This window comes from Apostichopus japonicus, chromosome 9, assembly GCF_037975245.1.
Source record: "Apostichopus japonicus isolate 1M-3 chromosome 9, ASM3797524v1, whole genome shotgun sequence".
Classification (NCBI taxonomy): Eukaryota; Metazoa; Echinodermata; class Holothuroidea; order Aspidochirotida; family Stichopodidae; genus Apostichopus; species Apostichopus japonicus.
This window is the reverse complement of record NC_092569.1, coordinates 12,171,432-12,198,923: the sequence shown is the minus strand read 5'-3', so window position 1 is coordinate 12,198,923 and position 27,492 is coordinate 12,171,432. Positions and strand designations below refer to the sequence as shown.

Below are 27,492 nucleotides of genomic sequence, written 5' to 3'. Positions count from 1 at the left end.
TGTTCTCCATTCAAGCAAAGCTATTAAGGTTTTATCCATTCTACGAAGGGATGGAGAATGTTCTTGTAATTTTTATTTATGTATTTTCATCCGAAAATATATTTCACAGAAGATATAATCCAAAAGTGATGGCAAATTAAACCTGTGATATCTCACAAAGGAGATAAGACTTTTCTTAAGCTGTTTGGGGGAAGTTGTTCATGACAGTTATACGTCTATCACTATAGACCAATGATAATGGTTTGCGTCTTAATAACATATTTAGCAATTTTAATTTTTTTTTAATTGTTATATTTACAGATGGACAGGCCGGGCATTATGCAATTGTGTCATTTTGGGTTTGCCGAATCTTCACTCTGCTAAACTGTACAGGTAAACAACTTGAAAGGTCAATTTATCAGATACATAAAAGTTGCAACAAGTAAGCTGTTCATTCAAAACGTTGTCATGAAAAAACAAACAGTTGACGAGGCCAAAGGAAGTGGCCGGCTGGGGGTTGGGGGGACTGGTCTGCTTAGTCAACTCCAGCACCCTACCCGTTCTGTCAGGCAGGACAGTAGGGGAACACAGGGGGGGGGTCGAGATCCTCGGTTGCCTCTAGGCCCCTACTCACTGCAGGGAAGGCGAAGGGACATTGAAAACACACACACACACTGAATTAGACCAATAAAAATATAAACGCGTTGAAATAATAAAATTGATACGTATGTTTTCATTTATCCTGAGAATGGTCAAATTTTTCACGGTGCTATATACTCCTGTGCTAATAGTTGCGTTATTATTGTGGTCGACCTAAACATAGCTTCAGAACCATCCGTGGTACAGTGTTATAAGCAGTCACGGGCAAAGTGAGACAAAGTGCCAGATGAAAACTTTCTAAATAAGCCAATATCTGAAATTAAATAGCGCCCTCGAATTTTGAAGTTTTTCTTCCGTTTGCGCACTTTACACCATAATTATATATGGACATAGGCTTATTAAGTCTTCATGTGTAGGAAGCAAAAAAGACTAACCAAAGCAAGAACATAGAAACGCGATATTAAAGTCTATTGATGCTAGCTTTTCTATTCTTTTTTTAGTTTCTAAATTAATTTTATATTGATCTTTAAACATACTTCATCGTCAATTAAAGGCATTGAAGACTCGCCCCAAACCGCGTGCCGCGCTCTGTAAAAGTTAACTTTCTGTTGCTTGCAAGTGAAGTTTTCTTCTTCTCGCTACAAAATGCAAACAGTAATGAAACAGGATACCTTGTTATCTTTTATCTAGACCTGAGATGTCCATCGCTGCTATGTACACTGTGTTGTGGGTATTGACCGTAGTTGTATGTATTTACTGTACACTAGTGTCTAATTACCGACGGTAGCAAGCTATGTGTGTATTTTCTCGGATCGGTGGTGGTGGTGTCTAACACTTCTGTTACACCTCATTCGAAACTAGGTCAGATTACCGGCGTGCGACGTTTCTTTGTGCGCGAGTCTGCACACCCTTTAATGTAAATATGTCGAACTGAATTAAGGCAAGATTCTCACTAACTATTTGTAAACGTAGTTATTTAAGTAGATAATAGGACTGTTTCCTTCTTCAAGCTGTCCTGTCTTCGTTTTCTTCATCTTGTTCGTTTTTTTTTTCTTTCTTTTTTCATTTTTCTTTTGCTAAAACAATATTTTAAAATAATTAAAAACAATTTTTGTAAAGAGTAAGAATTTCACTACAGTAAAAAAATAAAAAAATAATTATATATGTTATTTAAACGCGAAGTGAAGCCATTCAAGTTAATATATTGGCACAACATTATAAGAGGTAAAATATAATCATTGATTATAACCGTCATTAATTTCTCTTCTTCCGTATATAATTTGTATATCTCCAGGGGCGAAAATACAAATACACCAACTGTTGTCAGTGATGTGTCGTAGAATTAATTATTTCATGATATACTAGTGATCCTAAGCGGAGGAAAGCAATACCGAACTACATTTATCAAAATATTTGACTCTCTTCATATCAAGATTGTCTGAAATAAAAATTACATGGTATGTTTATAATATACTCGGTTGACTTGTAAATTGTATAACCAAATGGATACCATACCGGTTCCGTATTTTATCGGTCTGTAACGATCGCACTGTATACGCGGTTATCGTGTAACCATGCACATCGATACCCGATACAGGCACGGTATTTTATCAGGCCGATAACGATTGCACGGTACTTGATCGGTATTCTGCATCGCGATATACCGTGTAGTACCGGTAGTGTATTGGTAAACAGTAGACCTACGATTATTCGTACCTTTGTAGTGCTATATCGTTCGATAACGATCGTACGATTGATATTCTAATCGCGATGTGCCGTGGGGTAGTACCGGTATATCGGGGTTCATAATGATCGCCTGTTATGGTGGGGTTGATGTTTTAAATATCATCTCAAATGTTGTCAATGCGATTTAAGGTGATATAAGTCACCAAGCTCAATATAAGGAGGTCGATAATAATATATTAGCTGATAGTGTACATATACCGGAAGTAATCTGAAGGAAGGCGAGGTCAGTATAGGGTTACTACTGAGACCTAAAGAAGAAAAAATAAAACATGAGCAGCTCAGGCTATGATTGAAAAGGGATCCTATTATTTCTGTTTCCATGTAACGTAATTGTTAAGAGCCAACCAAGAAGAGCGATTGGAGAGTATCGGGTTTCAACTCAACTGCCGGCGACACTTAAAACAGAAATGGTCCCCCTTTTCTGGACGATTGTTAACATTTTGTTGACACTGTCAGAGAGCAATTTCTCTACTCGGACCATTTTGCGATAATCTCATTCGGACGATTTGGCCCTATTTCAAACGACTGGAAATATAACATAAAGAACTAATGTCCACAACCGAGTAGAAGATACGTGGGGTATAGTACCAAAGCTTTAATGTGCTGAGCTGCGGTAAAGAGATGAGATCGAACTGCTGGAAGTGGAGTCATGAACCCGGATCAGCGGAGATTAATGTGTTATGATTTGGATCAATCCGAACCCATTCGTAGACATAATATATATATATAAATATATATATTCAGTGGAATTTGTTTCACGGATACTCGGCTAACAAGAGTGAACCTTTATGGAAGGGCCAGAGGCGAATGAAGGATTTCATAAAGGGGAGGGAGGTGTCCTGTTCGTCGTTGAGGGTAACTCACATGTATGAGAGGTGTGCAGTCCCTCACCAAGAAAAAGAAAGACAAACTTAATGTCAAATGCTGGGTGCATTCTGAAAAATATATTTAGACTAAACATTGAGTCTATAATTAGCTCTATGTAGGTTTTGCTCTTAAAGTCCTACACCCGTCGTAGCAGTCTAATTCATCCCCGACTAAATTTAACCCCCCCCCCCCCCGCTCCCGCTGAGCCATTTACCCTGACTGACGATGGAAGGCGAGGTGGACGGGGGGGGGGGGTGGGTTGCGCACGCAGTTTGTATCATATACACTGCACTAGTACCCTCAGATTCCCGATACCACACATATTTGCACCTCTCGTGCCCTTTCCATGTTGTCACGGAACCGAACATAAAAATGATAGAAGCAATAAAGAAACTGTAAGAAAGGGAAGAAGAAGAGATATATAGATAAAAAAAAAAACAAGTTTATCAGTTCAGATTGAAGACAATTATTTATAAGAGACTTGCAAACCCGTTATACGTTAGTTCGTGTCTTTCTTAAAGACTAAATGGTGAATTTAAATTGCTTTTGCCGGGATCAATCTCAGTATATTTGCAATCCTCTCAAATTAGTGCCTTTGCCTCTGTGAACTTAATCCAACACGTTAAGCACTAATCGTTACATGAATCGAATGGATTCAATGTCTGTATACACCCGTGACGTATTCATATATTGCCAAACACTGCGGGCCTCTCACCTTCCTCTGCATGTGCAGAGTCTTTGAAAGAATTTACTGACGTGTTAATGAAATAACAAGCTCGATAAGCTTGATGTTTTTCCGCCTCTACGACTTGGTCAAGTTGAAACATCACCCTCACCATACCATGAAAAACAACACAAGACAGATAACCTTGTTTGCTAATTGAATTACAGTCAAACATTATCAACCGACTGTTCTTAACATCGGCAAACGCAGCATTCCCTCTGTCCAATAACTCGCCGTTGCTATCGGTACACGAAAACCACTGTACCACCGCGAGTCTTGTATACAAACGCACAGCGTGATGGTTAGGCCATTCACCGCATACCCATTGTGCACAGGGTTACCTGCACTATTAACCTAACTCGTTTAAAACAACACCGACTTTCTACCTGTGTTGTTTTCCAATATTTCTTTCAAAGGATTCCTAATGCTAGACTATCTTTCCTGTAACCCTAGCATGGGTGCACTTTTTGTACACTCTCGCAAACAGCGAGGGGCGAGCACATGTACAAGCACGACTAATCACAACAAAAGTGTAAAGGAAACACTCGCGTTAAGTTCAAGTACTATATAATTCCGTATACCTGCCTGCCTGACTGCCTGCCTTGCCAGTGATCCTGATTTGAGTTCATGGTGTTGAATATTCAATGATCTTTCACCGTAACACTTTTGATTTGTCAATCACGTTGAAGAGCCAATGAGGTGTTAAGAGCTATTGTCATTGAATAGTGCTCCCCCTTGTGTTGGATTGGTGTGGAAGAAGAATACGGTATTTGCATACAACCAATCGGAAGCGCTGTAAGAAAAATAACCCCGAGCACCCCTCTAAGTTTCAACTCATGTTTTAGCGAGCCACTCGGTGCGTATTCGGAATAAATTTGATAAACGGTGCAAATCATAAAAGAAGAAAAAAGGAGGTAAATTTGTTTACTGGAACACCCCGGTGATAAAACAAGGAGAAGAGGAGGGACAACAAACACAACAATCGTTGGGTGATCAGGGGACCAAAAAGTGCAAGCCGTAGGGGCACTTGGTTTTGCAGTGTCATTTACCTCACTCAGGTGGTAAACTAAAACACGTAATCGCAGGTATCGTTCAGGGATCTTACTCTTGTTGTCAGCTGGTCTACAAAAGGTGGATTGCACTTTGACGCTCAAAGTTCTTCTTTTTTGTTCCGAGCTGAATCAATATAGAAGCAAGTTGGATTTTGGTTGTTACCTCACATCAATCATTCCACCAGCCCCCTGGATCATGTGGATTATAAAAGTGAAACACACGATTGAGTTGCTCGCATAGCAGAGGTTGGCGGTGACTACATGGAACGCACCCCCACCTTTTTTTTTTGGTCCGTGCATCGTCTTGAAAAAGAAAAGGAAAAATTAGCAAGAGCATTTATTATCTCTTTGCGTCACATTTTGTGCGTGTGTGTGGTTTTTGTGTGTATGTGTGTGGTACTACATATGTTTTATTAGTACACACTAATACTAAAACCTGAACGATTTTTCGCATGATTTCTTTCATTTGTGAACTCACGACTTCTGTTTGATAGATATTTTCATTATTAGTATTTTTTTTTTAATCGAACTGATTTGAGAAATTTTTGCAGGATAAAATTTGGTTTCAATTACACTAAGCCTGCTTCCATCCTTGAACCAGAGAACATCCAGCCTACATCTTGACTTCACCTCATACCAAAAAAAAAAAGAGGAAGTGAATGCCACATCTTTTCCAGATTTAATACTCGTGGACTTTTTTTTTGACTGCAAACGTGCTTCCTTATCTAGACCAACCAGCAACCATGTTTTTCATTGAACTTGTCCTATTTGTCGGTATCTTACTTATTGTTCATAAATATGTCACGTTCCGGAGACGGTTCGAGGGTCTAAACCTGCCTCCTAACCCTCCTGCCCTTCCCTTCATAGGAAACATGGCCGTTTTCATGTCTGGTAGGGCACCTTACTACGTCATGAAAGACCTCAGCGATAAATACGGAGAAGTCTTTTCACTGAAAATGGGGACAGGCCTGTACGTGGTATTGAGCAGTGCTGAAGCGATACGTGAGGCTTTCGTCAAGAAATCGGAAGATTTTGCAGGCAGGCCTTACATGTATTCGATAAGTTTATTAACTCGGAATAACTCTGGGATCGTGTTTGGCGATTATTCGCCAGTCTTACAACTCCATCGTAAGACGACTGCAATCGCCTTACAGAATAACGCAAGGGGTATCAACTGTATACCGTACGGTAAAAAGATAGCTATCGAAGTCGGAAGACTAGTCGAGGACTTGTCCGTATTCACCGGTCAGAAAATGGACATAAGTATGCATCTGAGCTTAGCTTTACTGAATGTGATTTGTGAAATGACCTTTAGCGAGAGGTACGAGGCCGATAATCCGGAATTTCAAGAAATTTTGGTGAATAATGATCGATTCACGAGTCTTCTTCAACCAGGAGATCCAATAGATGTCATACCTGCACTTAAGGTAAGAATAATCATAATAATACTTTCAAAAAGTGGCAATAATAAATAGCACAGTTTGTATACTGAAAAAGCACTATTGATATCTAATGTTTAACCACGTACGACTGCCATCAATGAAGCTAAAGACAAATTAGACGTAAGTCCGTTCAACATATAAAGTTCCATTATTAGTATTTTTTTTTTATCTTCACTATTTCTTCAGCTGTTGTGTGAATCATTGGTTGCAATAGAGGAACTAGAGTTCAGATCCATGTAGGGAATGTGGGAGAATGCACCCCACGCCCCCACACCCATTTTTCAACCCTGCCAAAAGAAAAGAAAATGTTATTAGCAACGTGTACCTAAGTATAGACCTAATTAATAGCCTATAAATATGCCTCAGAATTCAACACTTCACGTCGAAAATCTTCACTATTTTTTTTCCTGGAGGAGCCCCCCCTGACCACCCTACACGGGGGTCTGCTTCTATGACCCCTCCTTCTTATAAACTCTTGGATCCGCGTTTGTATAGGGTTGGAATGGGATATGGGAGGAGTACTCGACGATGAATATATGACCCTATCGCTGAACGTATAGGTTACTTCAGTTAATGTGTATTTTTTTTTCCTTGTTTTGCACTTGTGATTGGTAGTTTATATGTATACCAATTCATTATAGTTGAAAAATACATCATGTTCTGTTCACATAAACACATCGAGCTATAAACTTATATATCACACGCACCGGAGTTCACATTTCCATGTACAACCATCATAGTAAATACCGGTATGTTATATTAACCTATATTTATGAATACGATTGTAACTGTTTGAATGACTTCCGGTTTATTGATACTATATATAGAAAATACATCAAACAGTAAAAGAAAGAAAGGAATCGAAGTAAAGAGAAAAGATTACCAAAAAATAAATAAATAAATGACTATACATATATATAAATAAATAAATATATATATATACGTAAATAAATAAAACTTCTTCGCATCAAATAAATAAAACTAGTCAGGGATGCAACAATTTGGGGACCCATTATAGACAGATCTTTTAATTCAATCAGAAAACAGAAAATGTAAAAATAATGAACGCCTTATATAGCTACTATCACAGTTATACATTTCAACTTCCTTTGTCTATTAAAAATAGCTAAAACCTTAAGGGAAATTGAAATATCGATTAATAATGAATAAAGTGTTTTAAAAAATCCTTTGTTGCAAGTACCTTTGAATAAATTTCAGGATCGTGAAATTCATACAGCAAATTTACTGTAACTAAATTTAACTTTAAACAGATTATGTTCAAACCAGTGACGAGTATATCGTATGTCAAATTTAAGTATATTTCTGACAGCAAATAATAACTTCTGTGTTAGCGATCAAAGTAGCGCAAACATATATTGGTAAACTCTGGTCGGATGCCGTAAATTTGAACCTGGGTACCCACTTTTGCAAGGGTGCCCTCACATTATCTTTGGCAGGCAGTGAATTAATTATTGTAACACTTTTCATACAACGCAATAGTGAGCAATGTTTGCTTGTTATCTTGTGTGGTTATCAAAAATTGATTTTTGCAATATTTGCGATAGATTAAATAGTTCATTTCCATGTGACTTGCAAGTGCTGAAATATTTGAAATGCAAGAAGAAGAAAAAAATCGAAGGAAATGTTGTATTAGTTTCTTGAAAATGCATTTTCCTAGTTGTTTTCTTTTGAAATAACGTTGCCTGTTGCTGCCTTTTTTTCATAGAATATAGATAGCACAATTTTAATCAATAAACGAGAAAACTGATACGACGGTAACTGCTCCGAAAAAGGCTAAAGGACTAAAAAAATAAGACTGAAAATATGAAAGATAGAGTAGTATTTGAATAGGTCAATTATAAAATCAAATTAAATAATTTCGAGAGAACATTGAAATCTTTTTATAAAAATCTTTTCATATTTCTTAAAGCAGTTACATGGCTCTAACGAAATGATTACGATTTTTTTTTTCGTAATTAAAACTCGTCATTGGAAGTCCAACTCCAGGAAGTATATCTAAACGTAAAAAATGGAAAATATCGAAACCCTCTAAGAAACTTGTGAATTATCATAATTATTTTTAATAGTGCTGCAACACAATTAAAATCTCAGATTATTGTAACTGCAATGCAGATTTTTGTTACTGTAAAAATAAAAAAATAAATCAAGAGATGCGCGTGTTATCAAATGTGTTCCTCTTTATAGAAAACATATAGGTGAAATCATCTTTCATAAATAAAATACAATATGACAAAGCAAAAATAAATACCCCCAAAAAACAGATAATTGTAATAACAATATAGAATTACTGGTGTCAGGCATAATCATATTTCAATCGCAGCTGTCATTTTGTTCCTAAGTTGAAAGTCGAAGCAACCCGTTTCTTAAAAGAGTTTCCCCTGCGAAGTGACCATTCGATGCCTCTTGCATGTTACAACACAGAAGAGAGGAATTAACCATTTATTTCACAAGCCGTGAATGCGGCCTGTTTATAATCTCCGTCGAGTTATTCTGTCTGTGAGCGAAATCTACTGTTACTTAACCTTTTATGTATTAAAACAAAATTAATGTGATCACCCAGATTATTTCAATTTTCAAATAAACAATAATATTACTTTAACATTTTTCAAAATTAATAATAATAACCATAATGAATAAATTTTTATAGTGCCTGATCCAGAAAAAACATCGCTTTACAAAACTAAGAAGAAAAATGAAAAAATACTAACAAAATTACATATCAATATAGTTTGTCAATATTGGAAACTTAACATTTCATTTCAACTTTATTCATTAACGAAGTAAACTTCGACGAATATAAAGTACGCTGCCAAATGAATAGTAGAAATAATATAGGCTAATGCTAATAATAATAAAAATATATGAAAACGGCATCTGTTCAAAGAAGAAATGTTGAGGACATACTTGTAGTAAGAGTACCACCATCATTAATACGAGTACATGTCAAATTCCCAAGTAAGTCTTATTTAGATTAAATTACGCTTTCTAATTGGTTCGATAAGATTGTCGATCGAAACGGTAGAGAAGGTATAGGCATACAACGGTTATGCGCAAAATGGTTGTACTTTTCTAAATATTTTTTTTTAATTTTTTTAAGTTGATCACTCATTTCTACTTCGTAACATACAAGATCTCTTTGGAAGTTTAACGTTCATTTCATGCACGTCAATCATAAATATGTTAACAAATCATTCTGTATCAAACTGACTATGTTAATTTAAAAATCTATATATATATATATATATATATATATATATATATATATATATATATATATCTTTGAAAGAAATATGAAATTATCATTGGATAAAGTTTAACGGGTGGGTGATAAGTAACAATAACCTCAAACGACGGAACAAACGTTGAAACGTCTATAGTCATGTAATGATGTAACAAAATTAACTATTCCTGCCCTTATCGATTTGCTTTGAGGTAAAACAATCCGATCCATCCAACGATCGATCTAAGTAGATTGGTAAATAAATTGTTGAACTTATTACCGCCACAATTTAAGAACCGTTTTTGTTTTATCAATTATTGCAAACGTTCTCTATCAAATACTAAAAATATTGGCTCAAACTTATTTCCAAATTAAACTTACCCCATAAATGTTCTCATCATCGAATGATGCAACAGCGTTAAGCATCTCGCCTTTTTACTCCTCACATTGGTTTATCATGACTTGTTAACCCCCCTCCCCCCCAATCCCCAAGGTTTCTATTATTTCATATTTTGTTAATACCAGTGATAGATATATGGCATTCACAATTCCTCTTCCATTATCCCCATCTCTTAAGTTCTTTATGTAAACCAGGATCGAACGCACATGTGGTTAATTATATAAGTTGCTACATCCATTTAACCTCTCGGCAGGTTCCCAATCGGGTCTATAGTTCAAATAGTGAACCATAGTTCACGGTGAAAGTTTTATAGAGCACGCAATGCATGTTCTTTGCAACAAACAAACACATTTATAAAATGAAAGGTCGTGCCGAATAAACGCCCATATATACTTCCTGCAGGATAAAATATAATCTGATTTGATTTGTAGCGATGTATATCAATGCTGCATGAGTTTATTTACTTATACTTTAGATTAATCGTGTAATACAAACATTAAAAGATTACAACTTATGGCAACTGTTTAAGTCAGTTTTTACATAATGTTTCTTGATTTATGAATAGAATGATCACCAGCTCGTTCCATCCCATGACCTTACCCCGACCTCATCCGAACTCACCCCGACTAATTCTCGCCTCAACCAAGGCTCATAAACATATATTGCATACCGTTAGTGATGATCGAAGCTATATACAATTTAACTTTTCCACAACAAAAACAATAAACTAATGAAAAGAATCACATCATGAGTATTTTTAGATAGTAGCATAGATATTTTTTTGTTGTATTAACTTTACTTCGCTTAATTCGATGTTTACTCTTGGTAACTATAGTAAAAGAATGTCCTACCGCTGCAACATTATATTATAATGTTGCACAGCTCCGTGCCCACCTCCTCCTAGAACCCAACCCCCTTCTCCCGTCTTCATCTACCATACAAACAAAAACAAGTTTTATTGCTAGAAATGAGAGATCATAGTTTTTTTTCTTTTTCTTTGTACGTCTGGAATCAAGAGTGAAATATTATAATAAGTTTTGATTACTGAATAGAACCGAAAGGTTTCTTGAATGGGAGTCTTCGGTATCGCTCACTCTAAGGGTCTTACGGGCCCATGGGGGTCAAAGGGAGAAAACCAGAATCAATCTTGCCTTCCCGTCAAAACATCTCATGTTAAAATTTGAAGAATTTGGCAACCGAGCTGTTCGGCTCCACTATTTTTGGCCAATGTACTTTGATGAATATGCCTTGGTAAATTTAAAACTCGGTGCGCTTTCAACACCCATGGCCACGGGGTGGCTTTCAGGAATTTAGGATAAGTTTAAACTTAGCAGCATTCATCACTCCCAAACAATGCCGTTTGAACTTGACCTATACAGCTTGTTGCTGCATTTATCCTTCCGTATCCTTCAGTTCGTATATATGACTTAATCATCAGCTGAGTATGATTCTAAAAGAGCATATACATCTGTACTGGTGCACTCCACGAGATAAATTGTCGCAACATAGCATATATATAAATTTATATACGTATATATATATATATATATATATATATATATGTACATATATATATATATATATTTATATGTGTGTGTGTAAATATAAATATATATATATATATAAATATATATATATATATATATATATATATATATATATATATATATATACATATATACATATATACATATATACATATATACATATATAGTATTGGTGGTTGATTATTTGTGTTATTGTTTTATTTATGTTTGTAGTTTCTTCTTTGTTTTATCTTTTATTTCTTCTCCTTGTTGTTTTCTTACCAACCTATTACCATTTAACTCCATCGTTACTTCTAAACCATACCAATTGCGTCGGTGTCCGTTCTCTTTGACTGACTATAAATAGAGATATTTCTTTCCCTTTCCTCTAAAAAATCAAACGTAAATTGTTACTTGTAGACATTTTGCTCTCGTTTTCAAACAGTGAAGGTATTAAAAAGGACAAGCAAATTATCCTGTCATTTTTTTTTTTCAACCTTGCGGGCAAGATTTTCTCTTGTTCACGAAAAAGGTGAACCGCAAATCAAACGAACGTTGGGCTTACTGGGACCAATTTGTTGTACTGTTGAAGCCTACCGCGCATTGTTATCATTCGCTGCAATTAGTGGTTACCACATGCTAAGTTGTATTTGAAGTTTCCAAATACGGTGCCATCTATTTAACGTTTGCGATATTTTATCTTCAAACTCTACAAAAGTTAAAAAATAAAGGAGCATTACTGGAGATGACATTTATTTTTTGAGACCGGAGAGTAAAACCATGTCTTAACAGGTCTCGAATAATTTTAGCGTATTACCAACATTTTACTTTTTCTTTCTTAAAGTTTTAAAGATCACCAATATTGACTCAGACAGAAAAACATGTTAAAAAATGCTAGAATTTTGTAGCTTCTGACCTTCCAATAGTTCCCAGAAAGAGAAATGGGTTAACAAAGTACAAGTCTCAATAAGAAGGGGGCAGGAGGTGGTGAATTGAGGGTGGCGGTAAATTACGCTTTGAAGCTTGAAATGGAGTAAACCATTTTTCGTCTTCCTAGCATAATTTGGAGCAAACATAGGTAACTTTTAATTGCGTAAATATTTATCATAATTTTTAATCCCACGAAAACAATCGTTCAAGAATTCTAAAGTTAATGTATATTTCTTTCTTTATTTTTAAGTTTGAAAACTAATGACTGGATATAGGCTAACGTTTTTCCGTCATAAAGCCTAGTCCTGAAGTACAAAGTCTACGCCTGATCACGATTTATTTTAATTGTTTTTTTTAAAATATATTTCAAAACAAGATTTTGGGACCATTGAATGGCTATACTCTACCCTTTCTGGTGTGATCATTTTGTAAAGCTAAACATGATTTAGTTAGACAGCTAACACTGTTAGCCAGCCTACACTGTAATTGAGCTAACAATTCCTGTGCTCCAACAATCTTTCACAACCGTCCGCTAAAACAACATTTGCTGCGTGTTAAATTTTGAGTGTTAAATTAACGTTGTCTGAGCCTGTGTATATAGCCTTTACCGTACATTTCCCAAGTTCTTCTTCTTCTTTCCGTGCTAATGTATTTAATGGGCAATACTTGAAAATTAAGGCAGCTTGTTATTTGTTGATTGAGAGCAAGGCACCCCACTGCAAACAAGTTTTTGATTTAATCCCCAAAGTTGGCAAACTAGACAACTGGGGTGTTCTAAGCGAAATGTAAATAATAGGAGATCCGTCAGGCAAATGCAAAACGGAAAGTTGTATTGCTTTAGCCTGTAACAGCAATCAGATAAAATTGGGGGGGAGGTCCTAAATGTTATCTATAGAGTTATTATATAACCTTTACATCACCTCAAGGTAGCATACTCCAAATAATTGCCCCATTGACTTACACACTTAATCGTCAAAGTATAATGTTGTCTTTTAAAGTCCTTGCCAAAGTTCTCACTATAAAGCAAAACACTACCCATCACTGGATAGCTTAAAACACGTTGGCCATTCTTGGCACCATCAATTTCCCGTATCAAGACAAATGAAGATTTTTCTTTATGAGAGCCTAAAAAATTTCTTCACTTTGTAAGCAAACCTCTTCACTCAGTAGTAAACAATGTTCGTACGCTGCTTGTTGGAAGCCCAAAGTGGTCTAAAATTGTCCCAACTTTTGCACCACATTTTAATGCCATTCGTGTACTCTGACATCCAAGTCAGAATTCAAAAAAAAAAAACAGATTTGTTTGACAAAGTATCGCGCGGATTGATATAGAGTACCGTATGGAGTATGCCACCTAAAGCAGTGACGGTGGTAAGTATAGCTCCTTCTATACACCGAGAAAGACAAACACCTTGTAAAGAAAGATTGTCGACGACTGGTAATGCAAACAACCGCGTCCATCGTATGAAAGTAATAGTTTCAAAAATTGTTATTTAATTATTGTAGCTAATTAAATATATTTTAAAATGCAGTGCGGAAATGTGGGATGGGATGGGGGTGGGGTTAGGGGAGGCTGATGAGGATAAAAGGGATGGTTTCACCGAACAAGAGGGAGAGGAGCTTCGGGGCAAAGTCCCGGGGGACGGGGATTAATAAGGAGGACCGTGGAAATATGGAGTCAAGTGAAGAGTGATAAGAGAGCTCGATGATACACTTGTCCGGGGGGGGGGGGCGACCTGGCCCTTCAAGCCAGACGTGGGAGTGGGGCTCGGGGCCAGTAAATACATGATTAACATGTGTATAGAATATAGTAAATATTATTTCCGAATGCTTATGTACCGGTATCGTATCAAAATGATTCACAGTGAGGGGGAGGGAGAGGGAGGGGCGGGGTTTTTTTTGGGGGGTGGGGTGGGAATGTTGTTAGTTATGAAGACCTAGTGATATATTTTCTTATGTCTGATATTGGACTTTTATAATTCAACATTTGGAATTCACAGAAAGTCACATGACTTATCTCTTCTTCTATAATATTACTTTGACAAACAAAATGGCGGCCAGTCTGTCCCACATACTCAAAACGTCAAGTATTATTTTTTTTTTCCTTTCTTTCTTTCTTTCTTTCTTTCTTTCTTACATACGATGATAATAAATCTGAAGTTTGATCCTACCCCGATCCTCTAGCATTCCTAGTTAATGAAGAAAATATAATTTGTCATTGTGCAATAAACCTGTCAGTTTTCAGCTGGGGGTTAGATGTAGAGAGATTCGATGATTAATGGTCATGTATATATTCAAATATTTTACTTTACTTTTCAAACGTAAACTGAAAATAGTACAAGATCAAAGAACAGCAGCTAACTCTACATAGCAGGCTTGACAGGGAGGGAAGTTTTCGTCGTAAAAAAAAAAACAAGAATTGAAACTCTTAGAAAGAACGGCAATAAAGTGTCACTTCTACAGTGAGGAGAAAGTAAATTTAGGAACTTATAAGTTTCCAAAGACAAGTCGAAAAAAAGAAAAGAAAAGATAAGCGCTTTGTTGGTTGTTTATAGCAAAGAAGGTTATAGGTTAAAACCTTGCTTTACATCTCATTAATTTCGTGAAAATATAAACTGCAAATAGTTGGTGGACGAAAAGCGATCACGGCGTCGTAACAAATAATCCTCACCGATCAGTTTTACGACAGTTGTTATACCTAGCTGATTCTCGGAGTTGCAGAAAAACTGTAGTTTGATTTAGAAATCCATGAGGACACAAGTCTATATAGACTGACGGTACAATGAAGTCAATGGGCCTACTGTAACCACGTGATCATGATGACACTATATGTCCCATGGGCAGTATAATAATGTATGCAAAATACACAAGAGTCCACCCACAGAGGTCCCACCCACAGAGAGTCCCACCCACAGAGAGTCCCACCCATATAGGGTTGGTTATGTACCATAAGGACATATAGGCTCCAATACATATGGGTGGGTAATGTGCCATACGGACATATAGGCTCATATACACATAGGTGGGTAATGTGTCACAAGGACTTTATGCTCCTAAACACATGGGTGTGTAATGTGCCAATGTGACAATTTAATACTCATGGTTGGTTATACACTGCCATAACAACATATACACTATACAAAGGTGGATATTGGGTATTAATATAAGCAGAGATTTCTCATTGGTTGGGAGACTGTGCCTTAAGAAGATATCCAACAATAGGGCGGACAATTTATGGTTAAGAACATAAGACCACATACCACACATAAGTGGGTAATGTAACATATGAACAGATATTACATATGAGGGGTAGACAGCTAACATACATGGGTGGGTAATGTGCCATATATATATATATATATATATATATATATATATATATATATATATATATATACATATACATATACATATACATATACATATACACATACATATACATATACACATACATATACACATATGCCTTTTACATGTGTATTATCCATACAACGGAAAGTAAGGCAAAAGTTCGATGCATGAATGGGATGGATATACGCCTCGAAACTATATCTAATTATAACTCGGCCGATACTTTAGTAGGAGGAAAATGGCACGGGACGGCGGACGGTGATGGCGTCAAAATAGACCTCATCTCAGTTCCGATGACGTTTGTAAGCACTCAGCATAAATAGAATACCGTACGTTCTTCAACTGTAAACACATATCACACGCATTCGGCCAGCCAGCCAGTCAGCCACCCTGTATGCATGTACACTGAATATCTATATATATACCACTGAAGATCAACCGCATTTGTAGCCCTAACTTTATGAAAAGGGAATTTGAATTCTTTTTTGTCACGATATGATTCGCGGTATACGTGTAAAGGTTTGAGTTTAGCATCGATTCTCTCTTGGGTCGCCATCACGGTGTCAAGGTTCCCCTTAAATATACTGTAACGACAGGCGGCCGTAATTTAAGTACTACACTATATTACTGAGACACAAGTAGCACGCCAACAAAAATTCCATTCACAGGTGACGACGTTTCGAGACCACGTGCTCGTTAATTGCCGTTGGACTGGATCTATGTTTAGCCTTGACCTTAATTGAGAACTTTTTGCCTGTATGATATATGAGGTTATTATCCTTTTCATAATGAACAACCCCCCACCCCACCCCAGCCCCAGACCCTGGAGAACACGTGCACACGGGTTGTTATAGTGATGATCCACTTGGGACAGGAGACAAAGATTTTGTACCATTGGCGCTATAAGATATCTCTGAACAAGAAGTGCTGCAAATGTTGATGTACGCGGACCACAGTCCCCCACCCCCTCCCCTACCGCCCGATACGCGCGGTAGACAGCAAAGGGTTGAATGTTCTGCCCTTTGACGTGGATAGATGCGTCGCTGTGGAGGAGCGCACAAGACGTATGCGTGAATGCATAGACCTATGAACTTTCGGTAACCTAAGGAACGCTTCTCATCCTTTTGGTTTATATCACGTACATTACCGTATCTGTTATACGGAGAGCCAAACGTTCCATAAATGTCGAAAAAGAAAGTGAAGTGTCCAAATCGATATCAACATGTTACAATTCCATATCAACATGTTACAATTCCATATCAACATGTCGAAACAAAATACAATATGTCATTGCGTCTATCAACATTTCAAATTCAACATCAGCATGTCGAAAACTTGTACCAGCATGCCACTACTACATTGGTCATGTCAACATTGTTTGCTAGATACAATATTGACGTCGTGCTATAATTTTGGAACATCGGCGCGCGCCAACGTTTCGTTAATGCCCAAAACTGTATATATATGTCGAGATTTATATGAGAATATTTTATTTCCTTCTCTCAACATGCTGACACAAGTTTTGGACATTCTCATATAAATCTCGACATATATATACAGTTTTGGGCATTAACGAAACGTTGGCGCGCGCCGATGTTCCAAAATTATAGCACGACGTCAATATTGTATCTAGCAAGCAATGTTGACATGACCAATGTAGTAGTGGCATGCTGTTACAAGTTTTCGACATGCTGATGTTGAATTTGACATGTTGATAGACGTAATGACATATTGGTATTTTGTTTCGACATGTTCATATGGAATTGTAACATGTTGATATCGAATTGGACATATATATATTAACTTGGACACTTAACTTTCTTTTTCGATGGAACGTTTGGCTCTCCGTACTGTTGTTTCCAGATACACAGCAGATCGATATCCATCCTTTAACCGTGACCATCTGTAGCATATATGTCCTAAGAGACTCTGGACGTACCAATTGACCTAACACCGTTGTGATTACACGGGTACAGTCTCGGTGAAAAGGGAGGGGTGACTGGGGTTCAGGGTATCTTAGGTTGTTTGAATTTCGTGCCCATGCAGGCTCTATCTCTGGGTGCAAAAAGCACCTAATGATCACTTTTATACTAAAATATTCGCCATTTCACCTGTTCGTGATGTGGTAAGAAATTCTCAATTCGGAAAAAACCGTGACTTTTGTCGCAATATAATTGTTGATGGTATACGGTAGACCTATTTAATACTGTAGTGGCTTGTCTAAATGACCCGAAAATGTGCTCCATTGTTGCTTTCATTTCTCTATACGTTTGGACACTATATGGATGCCTGACGCAAAAAAAAAACCCCACGCATCAACAAAAGATGAGCCCAATATATAATTGACAAATGTCAACAGAGGAGTTTCTTGATATTCGTGTATTGTTGACAGCTATAATGGAGCGCCTCGAGACTTTTCTGATAAACCACAAAACCGCAAAAGTTCAAGACCCCCTTTATAGGGATGATTATCCATTTTTTTTTTTTTTTTGTAACCAAATTTTGGAAATCAAATCCCAGATTCCGCGTGTTGGTCAAAACCACATCATTTAAGAGTGCAGTGAACGTAATTGGGAACCCATACGTGATTACTAGTAACTCTCCTTATATATTCATCATAGAGTTAATCATTTATAACTGTTAATGTATACAGTGAATACATGGCAACGCAATGTGATAGTATCATATAGCTATAGTTTACAACTATTTACATCTTCATTAAAAATTAATAGAAGGTTCCGGCTATTTATATATATATATATATATATATATATATATATATATATATATATATATATATATATGTGTGTGTGTGTGTGTGTAGGCTATATATATACAGGCTATATATATATATAAATGGCTATATATTGTTATGTACATATAATGTTCGCGTTGATGTTTACACAGCTACACCGTGTCCTGGTTAACATCTATTGATTCTTTATTATTGTGTGAATGAGAGAATATCTTGGCACTGATCTGAGTCTCACTGGGTCGTATCACAACTAAATTGCCTCTAGTTAGTTATCTGATCAAGTTATTAACCTCCTTTCTATGATATCTTTGCAGATATTTCCAAGCAAGAAGCTACGTGTGGTTCAAGAATGTGTCGAAAGTCGTGATCAGCTGCTGCAACGGAAATATGACGAACACATCGCGACCTTTGACCCGCTTCACATCCGGGACCTCACCGACGCTTTTCTCGCAGTCATGCTCGAATCGAAGGATGAAAACGCTAATAAACAGCTCTCTGAGGATCACGTGATTATGGCCATGTGGGAGATTTTCATCGGTGGCTTCGAATCGACTTACACTACCTTGAAGTGGGCGATTGCTTACTTGATTCACTATCCAGAGGTGAGTGTTTGTGTGAGTGCACAGAAGTAGAACAACACATATCACGTGATTTATCAGTCTGAATAACGGATTATAATGCCTTTCAATGCTTATTGGAAAAGTGATTATTGAGCCCGTTAAAACTGTTGTGATCACACAAATAATAATAATTATAAGGATTATAAAAAATAAAAACATTTACGTTTTGAATGGCACCCTGACCTGCTTGGCCTACGGTGCAAATTTTGTTTACAGTGTACAAACCTATAAGATGGTAATACACAATAGCCTTACTTGTCTCGTGTAGTTTTGAAATTGAATATTAGGTACTACAATATGAATAGTAAATAACTCTCAATGATGTCAGCTAGAAGACGAAACAATTTCATCATTTCTTTCTGGCAGAATGATTTTTCGTTTTTGTCTGACTTTCTGTGTTTGTGGGAATTAATTTTTATTATTGAAATGACGAAATTGAACGTCATTTTCTCCACCTCTCCCTCTCTTTCTCTCTTTCTGCGCTTCATGCTGGTGCTTCGTATAACATATGATTAAGTTGTATTCCTAAATCTGACAGTGGTTCGGCACTATTGATGTACAAAATGGACGTCACTCTAGCGTCCACACAAGCCATTGTCTTTCTCCCAGCAGCGAGCAGTTTTTACTCGAGTTATATTTCTGAAAGAGAACATTTTCCCCGTCGCGTCTTGCTATACCCTTTTCCGCCTTACCTCATAACCCGCCGACCATGGCGGAACTCCCCTCCAGACAAGCCGCTCGCTTCATGTCGTGCCCAACTGAAATTCATGGTGTTCCACTTGCGATATAATTTCAAATAAAGTAGTTAACAATTAATTATACGACTTAGGCGTGCGGCAGTGCAAAGAATTGAAGCACTTGACGGGTTGCCATGGTGATTTGACTTTTAACACGCGATCACGTCATCTATGTCACAATTATTTTCCAATTTTCTATCCTTTTTTTTCTTTTGGTTTTTCCTTCCAATTAGGTTCAAAAGAGGATACAACAAGATTTAGATGACGTCATCGGTGATGGTCCAATCACAGCGAATGATAAACCCAAATTACCATATTTAGAGGCGACTGTATTGGAAACATTACGTCATAGTTCCTTTTCATCCATGAATGGCCCACGCAGGACAACATGTGATACAAAGTAAGCATTTGTTTAATGGTTCTCTGAAATAGCAACCAAAGAATTTTTTCAAGCGTATTTTTTTTTTCAAATCTTGTCTTGATCAACAGAAAATATTTACAGATTTTACAATTTCTATTAAATGTTTAAACAAGATGAGAAAAATAATATATATATTTGTGTGTGTATGTATATATATACTATTTTCAATTTAAGAAAAATGACAGTTTGATCTTACGTGTACAGTAATCAAAGAAAAAAATAATATTTAAGTTATGTGTCATATATTTCTTTGGATGGTATACTAGCTGTGACTTTTAAAATATTATAATTAACACATATGGTATGAAATAAAATTGCGTAGATTATTACAACCATTTCTTGTTGATGACTGATATGGGGTGTAGGCTATAGCTTATATCACGTTAGGGAAGGACTGAGTGGTATTAGTATGTAGAACCTTGATTAATCTCTTGGTGTCAAAGGTTCAAGTACTATATAGGCTATAACGTAAACTACGAGCAGCATTGAATTACAATGTTTTGTTTTCCCTCTCTTGTATCTTCAGGGTAGCAGGCTTCGATGTTCCCAAAGATGCCACAGTATTCTGTAATCTATGGTGGGTTCACCATAATCCAAAGTATTGGGCAGAGCCAGATAAATTTAGACCAGGTGAGAATATTGAAGAAACAAATGCATTTATTTTTATCCATTGTATGTAATCATTCAATGTTATTTGAAACAGTCAAAAATATATTCTTTGTCTATCGAGAAAGGTATAGTTTATAAGTTATATGTAAGTTCTATTGGAAAAGTACAAGAGTCAAGAAAGGGGGGGGGGCGGGCGGGGGGTATGTATAGGCTCATGCGCAAACTCATTTGCCATAACTAACCATCAATATAATTGTGCTTACCAGTATCTTATGTTGTACTTTGCCGAAAGGTGACACCATTTAGGTTTGTTTCACGACACGTATAACCTTGAAATAATCGGGCTCATTGTGTGTCTATATTACTAAAAGGTTCCCATTCCTAATATGTGCTTCGGTGTGGGGGGGGGGGGGGAGTATATAGGGGCAGTGAAAGGAGAGTATATATACGTAAAGCTTAACCACTACATATCTTCAATTCAGTGAAAGGTTGTTTTTTTTCTTTGGTGTATAATTTTGATCCTGGTTCATCGTCTTTGGCTTGCGTCTGACGTCATACGTTGTTAGTTGTCAGAATTAAAATCTTAACTTTAAAAAAAACTTATATAATTGTTGCATATTATTTATATACGTTAATTATGTGATAGGGCGAACATGCATGTCTGTGAGCTGTAAATTGTTAAGTAAAATCTCACATACAGGAAGCATTATTTATTGATGAAAATCATTTTCGAATTGTACTCTAAGTATACTTTGTACATATTTTGTTTCATAAACTATTTGATTATTTTATCATTATTTTCTCTCTCTCTCTCTCTCTCTCTCCCTAATACAGAGCATTTCCTGAATGAGGCTGGAGAACTTCAAATGTCACGTGCTTTCTTTCCTTTCTCTATCGGTAAACGCGCTTGTCTTGGTGCTAGCCTAGCTAAGATGCAATTATGTCTGTTTCTAGGGGGACTTCTTCAAAGGTATACTTTTACCTGCCCACCGGGGGAACCGATGCCGAATCTAGAGCCGAATCCAGAACTTGTCAGGATACCTCATAGTTATAAACTCATGTTAGTAGAAAGAAAATGCTAGGAAGAAGGAGAGGGAAGAAGAAGGAAGAAAGCTAGGACTATTATAGACACCGTTCTGATGTATTCGATGACTTTAGTATAGCGGATTAACGACCATCAGAGTTGGTCACACCACCAACAATGTGCCGGTACCGAAGTCAAGACGGTTATTCAGTTTATCGTTGACATGTACGAGAGCTGCTGTACGGCTTCCAAGTTTACAGTATGCGATGGATATCGTGCAGATTGTCATAGTCATAGACCTTTATCAGAACAACCTGCAGAGGATTTGTGATTACTCTACTCAAACTGTAGCATGAAAAGTCTTCAGAAGAGATTCTCTTTTTTATGAGAAAATTGCTAAAACTATTTTCTTATTGTCATGGCAAGTTGTGTGACGTGTTCAAACAGCAAACATTGTCAGGAAAATAAAAATTTGCATGTTATACACGCAAAATTAAAAAAAAAACGAAAAAAAAAAACCGCTGAAGATATTATGGACAGATATTCTTTAAAGAGCTTCGCCAAAGATACTTTTCATACAATTTATATTTTAAATTTTTAAGGCATAGGCATCCCTTGCGAACTTTGGGACAAAACGGGAAACCACCTAATTAAAATGACAACTTTACTTCAGCTGATACATAAAAATCACAGTGTTTCCCTGATGAAACAATTTACTTGGTAAACAGTAAGACGAAACGCATGATGTCATATAGGTTAATCAATGCCTACGCTTCTTTGCAACCTGTGTAAATGTAGTGGTAGGCGATCATAAATCATTTATAATCTTTGCTGACCATAATTCAGCCCGAAAAACAGCCAAGGTTCAAGCTAAATAACATTTACATTAATCATGTTCTGGTCAAGCTTAGCGGGTTACCGAGGATAAAATGTCAGCAACAGCTTTTAATAACCTTTCTATGTTTAACATGATTAATATGCGCGCATGTGAGGTCCATGTAATGCGGGCTGTATGTTAGTAGTACCGAGACCCATGCAATGGAAAACTATGCAACTATTGCACTCAATGACCCCAAACGACGATGTATCGCTCCAAAAAAAGGCATTCCTATATCCGGTTTCTATGAATAGGCTCGCACGGCCTACCATAGTAAACTAGATGAGAATGGACCACAATGTTTTGTGTATTATTATGCGAATGCGCGCATTCTCGTACATCGTTATTGTTAACAACTGCAATCACATTTTACTTTGAGATACGATACAAGGTCATTCATTACATTATCGTCATTAATGTCAAATATTGTTACTCGGGTAGACCTTGTAGAATCGCTACCATGGTAACCAGTAGATTCGGTAACAACTGCGCTATACTTATGTAGGTAGCCTACGTCAAGTTGAAAACCCAAAAAAAGACAAGAAAAAATATAGGCTACTTTAAACACAAATCCAACATTTTGGGTCGTGACGAAAAAAATGCACGGGAATCAGACCAAGAGGAAATGTTGATATAAAAGTCGAATTTTATGTCACGATAAATGACGCTATATATCGTCACATGTAATTGGCTAATCGCCCAAGTATGACCATAGGTCAAAGGTCAGTGCTATGAAAGAATCCGATAACAGTCTATAAGCAAACTTCTACGGTGGCCTAGATATTTTTTTGTCTGGGCTCTTGCATAAACATAGAAGTAATGTTTAAAGACGGTGTGACTGATTTCTTTTTAGACAACAAAACATAAATAAGCAGTACTAATAGACGTTTGACAGTGAATGTTAAAAACTACAACTTGCCAGGGGAGGTTTATTCAGCCCCCAAGGTGCCAGGTTTGCAGATGGTCCCGGTAACAAGAAGAAAGATACTTGCATATAGGTGCAACGCATGTCACTATAGTTAGGACTATAGCCTAAATGTGAGTTTGAGGATAAAACAGATACCTTGTTCACCACTATAAGTCAAACCAACCACGGAAGGTGAAGAAACACAATCGCTAAAGAAACATGAGACTGTTTTTACTAGCCACCCCCCCCCCCAAAAAAACATCCTCACCCCTTAGAAAATATGGTGTTATCCAATATTATTGTTACGAATGATTTCATTTTACATTTATAGTCTCTACTGGAAGCTTCATCAAAAAAGATGCCTTAAATCATATTCTTACTTTATGGTCAGTTTTTGAAAGTTGGTGATTTGTTTTTGATGTCTGTGTTTATTTTGAGAAAAAGTTTTATTGGTTCTCAACCTTTTTACAGACTGTCACGTGATCAAAATCGTGCCTAGCTTTAGCAATAAATATGCCATGAAGTGAAATGATAGCAAATTTTGACGGAATGAGTTGACGGAATCTTCCTTTAGTCCCCTATTACTTTTTTTCAAGGAATGATTTTTCTTTTTTTAATTTGCGCAAGATTTATCTCCCTTTTCAAATCTAGACAGCCATTAAAAATGTGATGTTTGCTATAAATGTTGAACTATTTAGTACGAACTGGCGAAGCGTTTGTCACGATGTTTCGTATTTGGTTTATGCTCTTCCTCCCTCTCCCCCCCCCCCCTCAATTCTTTATTTATTTTAGTTTGCCCTTCCTATTTGCCCTGCATGAACATTGGTCAAGCGGTGTTAACCCAGTTTTCAAATATGAGCGCGTTTAGAAATGTTACCTGTTTTTACAAAATGTCAATTTTCCATGTTATTCCCCGATGACCGTGAAAATGTTGAGTAGGGTGGTTCCATGCGGTTGGCTAGAAATGCATTATAGTATGGGCATGACTGCCCATTTTCTAAAGTTCTAGCATTTTTCCTTTTTTCTGAGGTGGGGGAAGGGCCAAGGGAGATTTTTATTGTTTCATACACCAGTATTATCTGTGTGATTTCACGTCGACTTATGAAAACGACTGATTCAACGAGTTTAATTACTATGAACATTTTGCTAGAGAAACTGGTACCGCGATCTGTGTTAACTTGTTGACGGAGACGGCAAACAAGCAAATTGTTTCAAATCTCTTGGGTTCGCTTCTGAAACACATGGTTGTACTTTTCTCGATGACAAGGATGTGAAAGGATCCACTTTTAAAATTTTTAGGTCAAAAGTTGACCAGATTTTGGATGGAAGTTATAACTTGACTCTTGTTTCTTTCTTTTTTTAACATTTAGCGACGAATGATAAATAGTAAGGGTCAGTCAATGCATTTTTGCGAGGTGGGGGGTTGATAGGGGGGGGCTCGTTTTTTGAAGAAGCAAAATAGTGTCCTGAGCCACACGTGGATATGAAGGAAAAATCAATAAAGAAGTAGTGTGGCAGTATTCATGTTCAAATAATTATAAACAAAGCAATAAGACATTTTCATGTATGTATTTTTTATATATAAAAACTTGATTGAAAACTTCAAGCACATCAACAGTAACATATATATAAGTGGTACTTATTTAACTCGTTACTTAAAAAATGTTATTTTGGTCAAGTTTTGGCTTAGACAAAGTTTATTCGTTACCAGCATGCAAAAAAAACTTTATTTTTATTTTGTAAATATCAAAAACAGTACGTTCTGACCATCGTCATGTCGGTGTATATCATTAAATATGTCTTATGTTTGTCTTCTTGTGTGTTTGTTCGTTCGTTTGTTTACATGTGAGCTCCGATATTTTTTCTCGGTGATGGTATACCAGAAAGAGTCCATCATTGTACATAAAAAGAACGATAAATAATATATTTTAAAAGTAAAAAGAATTAATAATAATGATAAAAAAGAAGAAGGTTCTATTCACTCAACCATATAGTAGCGACGTTTTGTTCAAATTTTCCATTTTTTAATTTTTTTTTTTTTTTTTTTTTGTGAAATGCCAATGAAGTCTCGACCGTGTTGGACAATTTGAAATAAAGAACAAAAAATGTTGACATGCATAATAAGTTGCAATGTTTATTATTATTATTATTGTTTTTCTCTGTCGTTTTACTCCCCCAAAATATCATTATTATTATAGAATGTATTCGAATGAGCGGAATGAGGGGTACAGTGAAAAGGGTGATATGTACTTGGACTACTATTGGTTACTGTGGTTACTAAGTGCTTATTCAGTGACCCTTGGTACCCTCCCCACCCCACCCTCCCCACCCCACCCTGCCCGCCCCTCCATCCTCCCCGTCCCTCCTCCACCCCCTCTTTTCCCCATCCATAGACCAACGAAGCAGACGAATGCTTGGGGTAACCGTCGATATATACTTTTGGTTTACATAATATAATTATTAACTTTGATTTCGAACAGTCTTCAGAAGCTTTGCAGTCTGTGAAAGGCGAAAGTGTTCTGCCTATAGTCAAGGGTGTTAAGATTAGTTTGGACTTGAAACCCAAAATAAAACCCATATTCTTACTATAGTACCTTAGTTTGCAAAAACATTACATATCAGTCCCATTTCTGTTGAATTTTAAATCAATATGTTCAGTTTTCATAATTATTTGTTTTCTTCCCGAGGGAACTTCTTGCTCCTAACTACCCCTCGTACCTCACCTTCCCCTGTCCCTGCTCCTCATTCCCCCACCCCACCCCCTTCTTATATAGTCGAGTAAACAAAAGTGATAACATTGGAAATTATAATATAGCCTACTTGTGTTTCTCAGTTCAGCTTGGGCTTCTGTCTGTGAGAATATCATTATGGGTAATGTTTCTGATTTCGATGGCAATATACGATATTCCGTTCTGTTTTAATGATGAGCATTACAAATTACAAATACATACATCGTTAGCCAAAATATGACCTGTTATTGTTGGTGTTATCCGATCAGATTATTTCTACTACTTTGTGGGAATCGTTTCCTGCGGATCACATTAAATTATCAATTTTCAACTCTTTAATAGGTTTATCGGTCTACATCTGGTGGTCCGGGTTGTTTAAAATGAAATATATAATATTTTCTATACATGAGTTTGCCAGTGTTTCTAATCTATATAATCGAACCAACGTTAAAGTACTGTCAAGGTCAATTACAAGTTTACAAAGAGATGTAATATCGTTAAGATCTGTACTAAGCCAATTAAAACAAATGAGCAAATAAATTGATCATATATAAACATATATAATTAGTTATATCACACCAGCCTATATTAGCTTTATTACACTCAGCACAGACTTCGAACGGAAACCGTTTTTTTTTTTTTTGTCTATCCTTAAGTCTCTAGACGTTATACTTGTGTTTGAAGGTCACCTTCATTTGTAACACTTCATGATCCAATTTTTCACCTGCTAAAACAAAATTGTTGTCTAATAATATGACAAACCTCAAATTTGTAGGTTACCTTCCAAGTTATTTTGGCTGGAACGTTTGCTGTACATGTGCACGCCAAATATTGGCAATAATATACCTCTAAAAAAGTAACACAATTACACTAGTGCCCAGTTTGAATACATTCTAGATAATGCTGCTGCCTCTTTCGCGGGCACGGATGACACAGGGGGCACGTGACCCCCAGT

General features: G+C 36.6%; 1 protein-coding gene across 1 annotated transcript; it reads left to right on the top strand.

The window, feature by feature from the left end:
• Window positions 1-4,547: 4,547 nt before the first annotated feature.
• LOC139973573 (steroid 17-alpha-hydroxylase/17,20 lyase-like) lies at window positions 4,548-24,057 on the top strand. Its single transcript, XM_071980359.1, has 5 exons — window positions 4,548-6,395; window positions 18,928-19,215; window positions 20,204-20,370; window positions 20,918-21,021; window positions 21,835-24,057. The coding sequence occupies exons 1-5, from the start codon at window positions 5,712-5,714 to the stop codon at window positions 22,080-22,082; spliced, it is 1,491 nt and encodes a 496-aa protein (XP_071836460.1). The 5' UTR covers window positions 4,548-5,711; the 3' UTR covers window positions 22,083-24,057.
• Window positions 24,058-27,492: the final 3,435 nt, after the last annotated feature.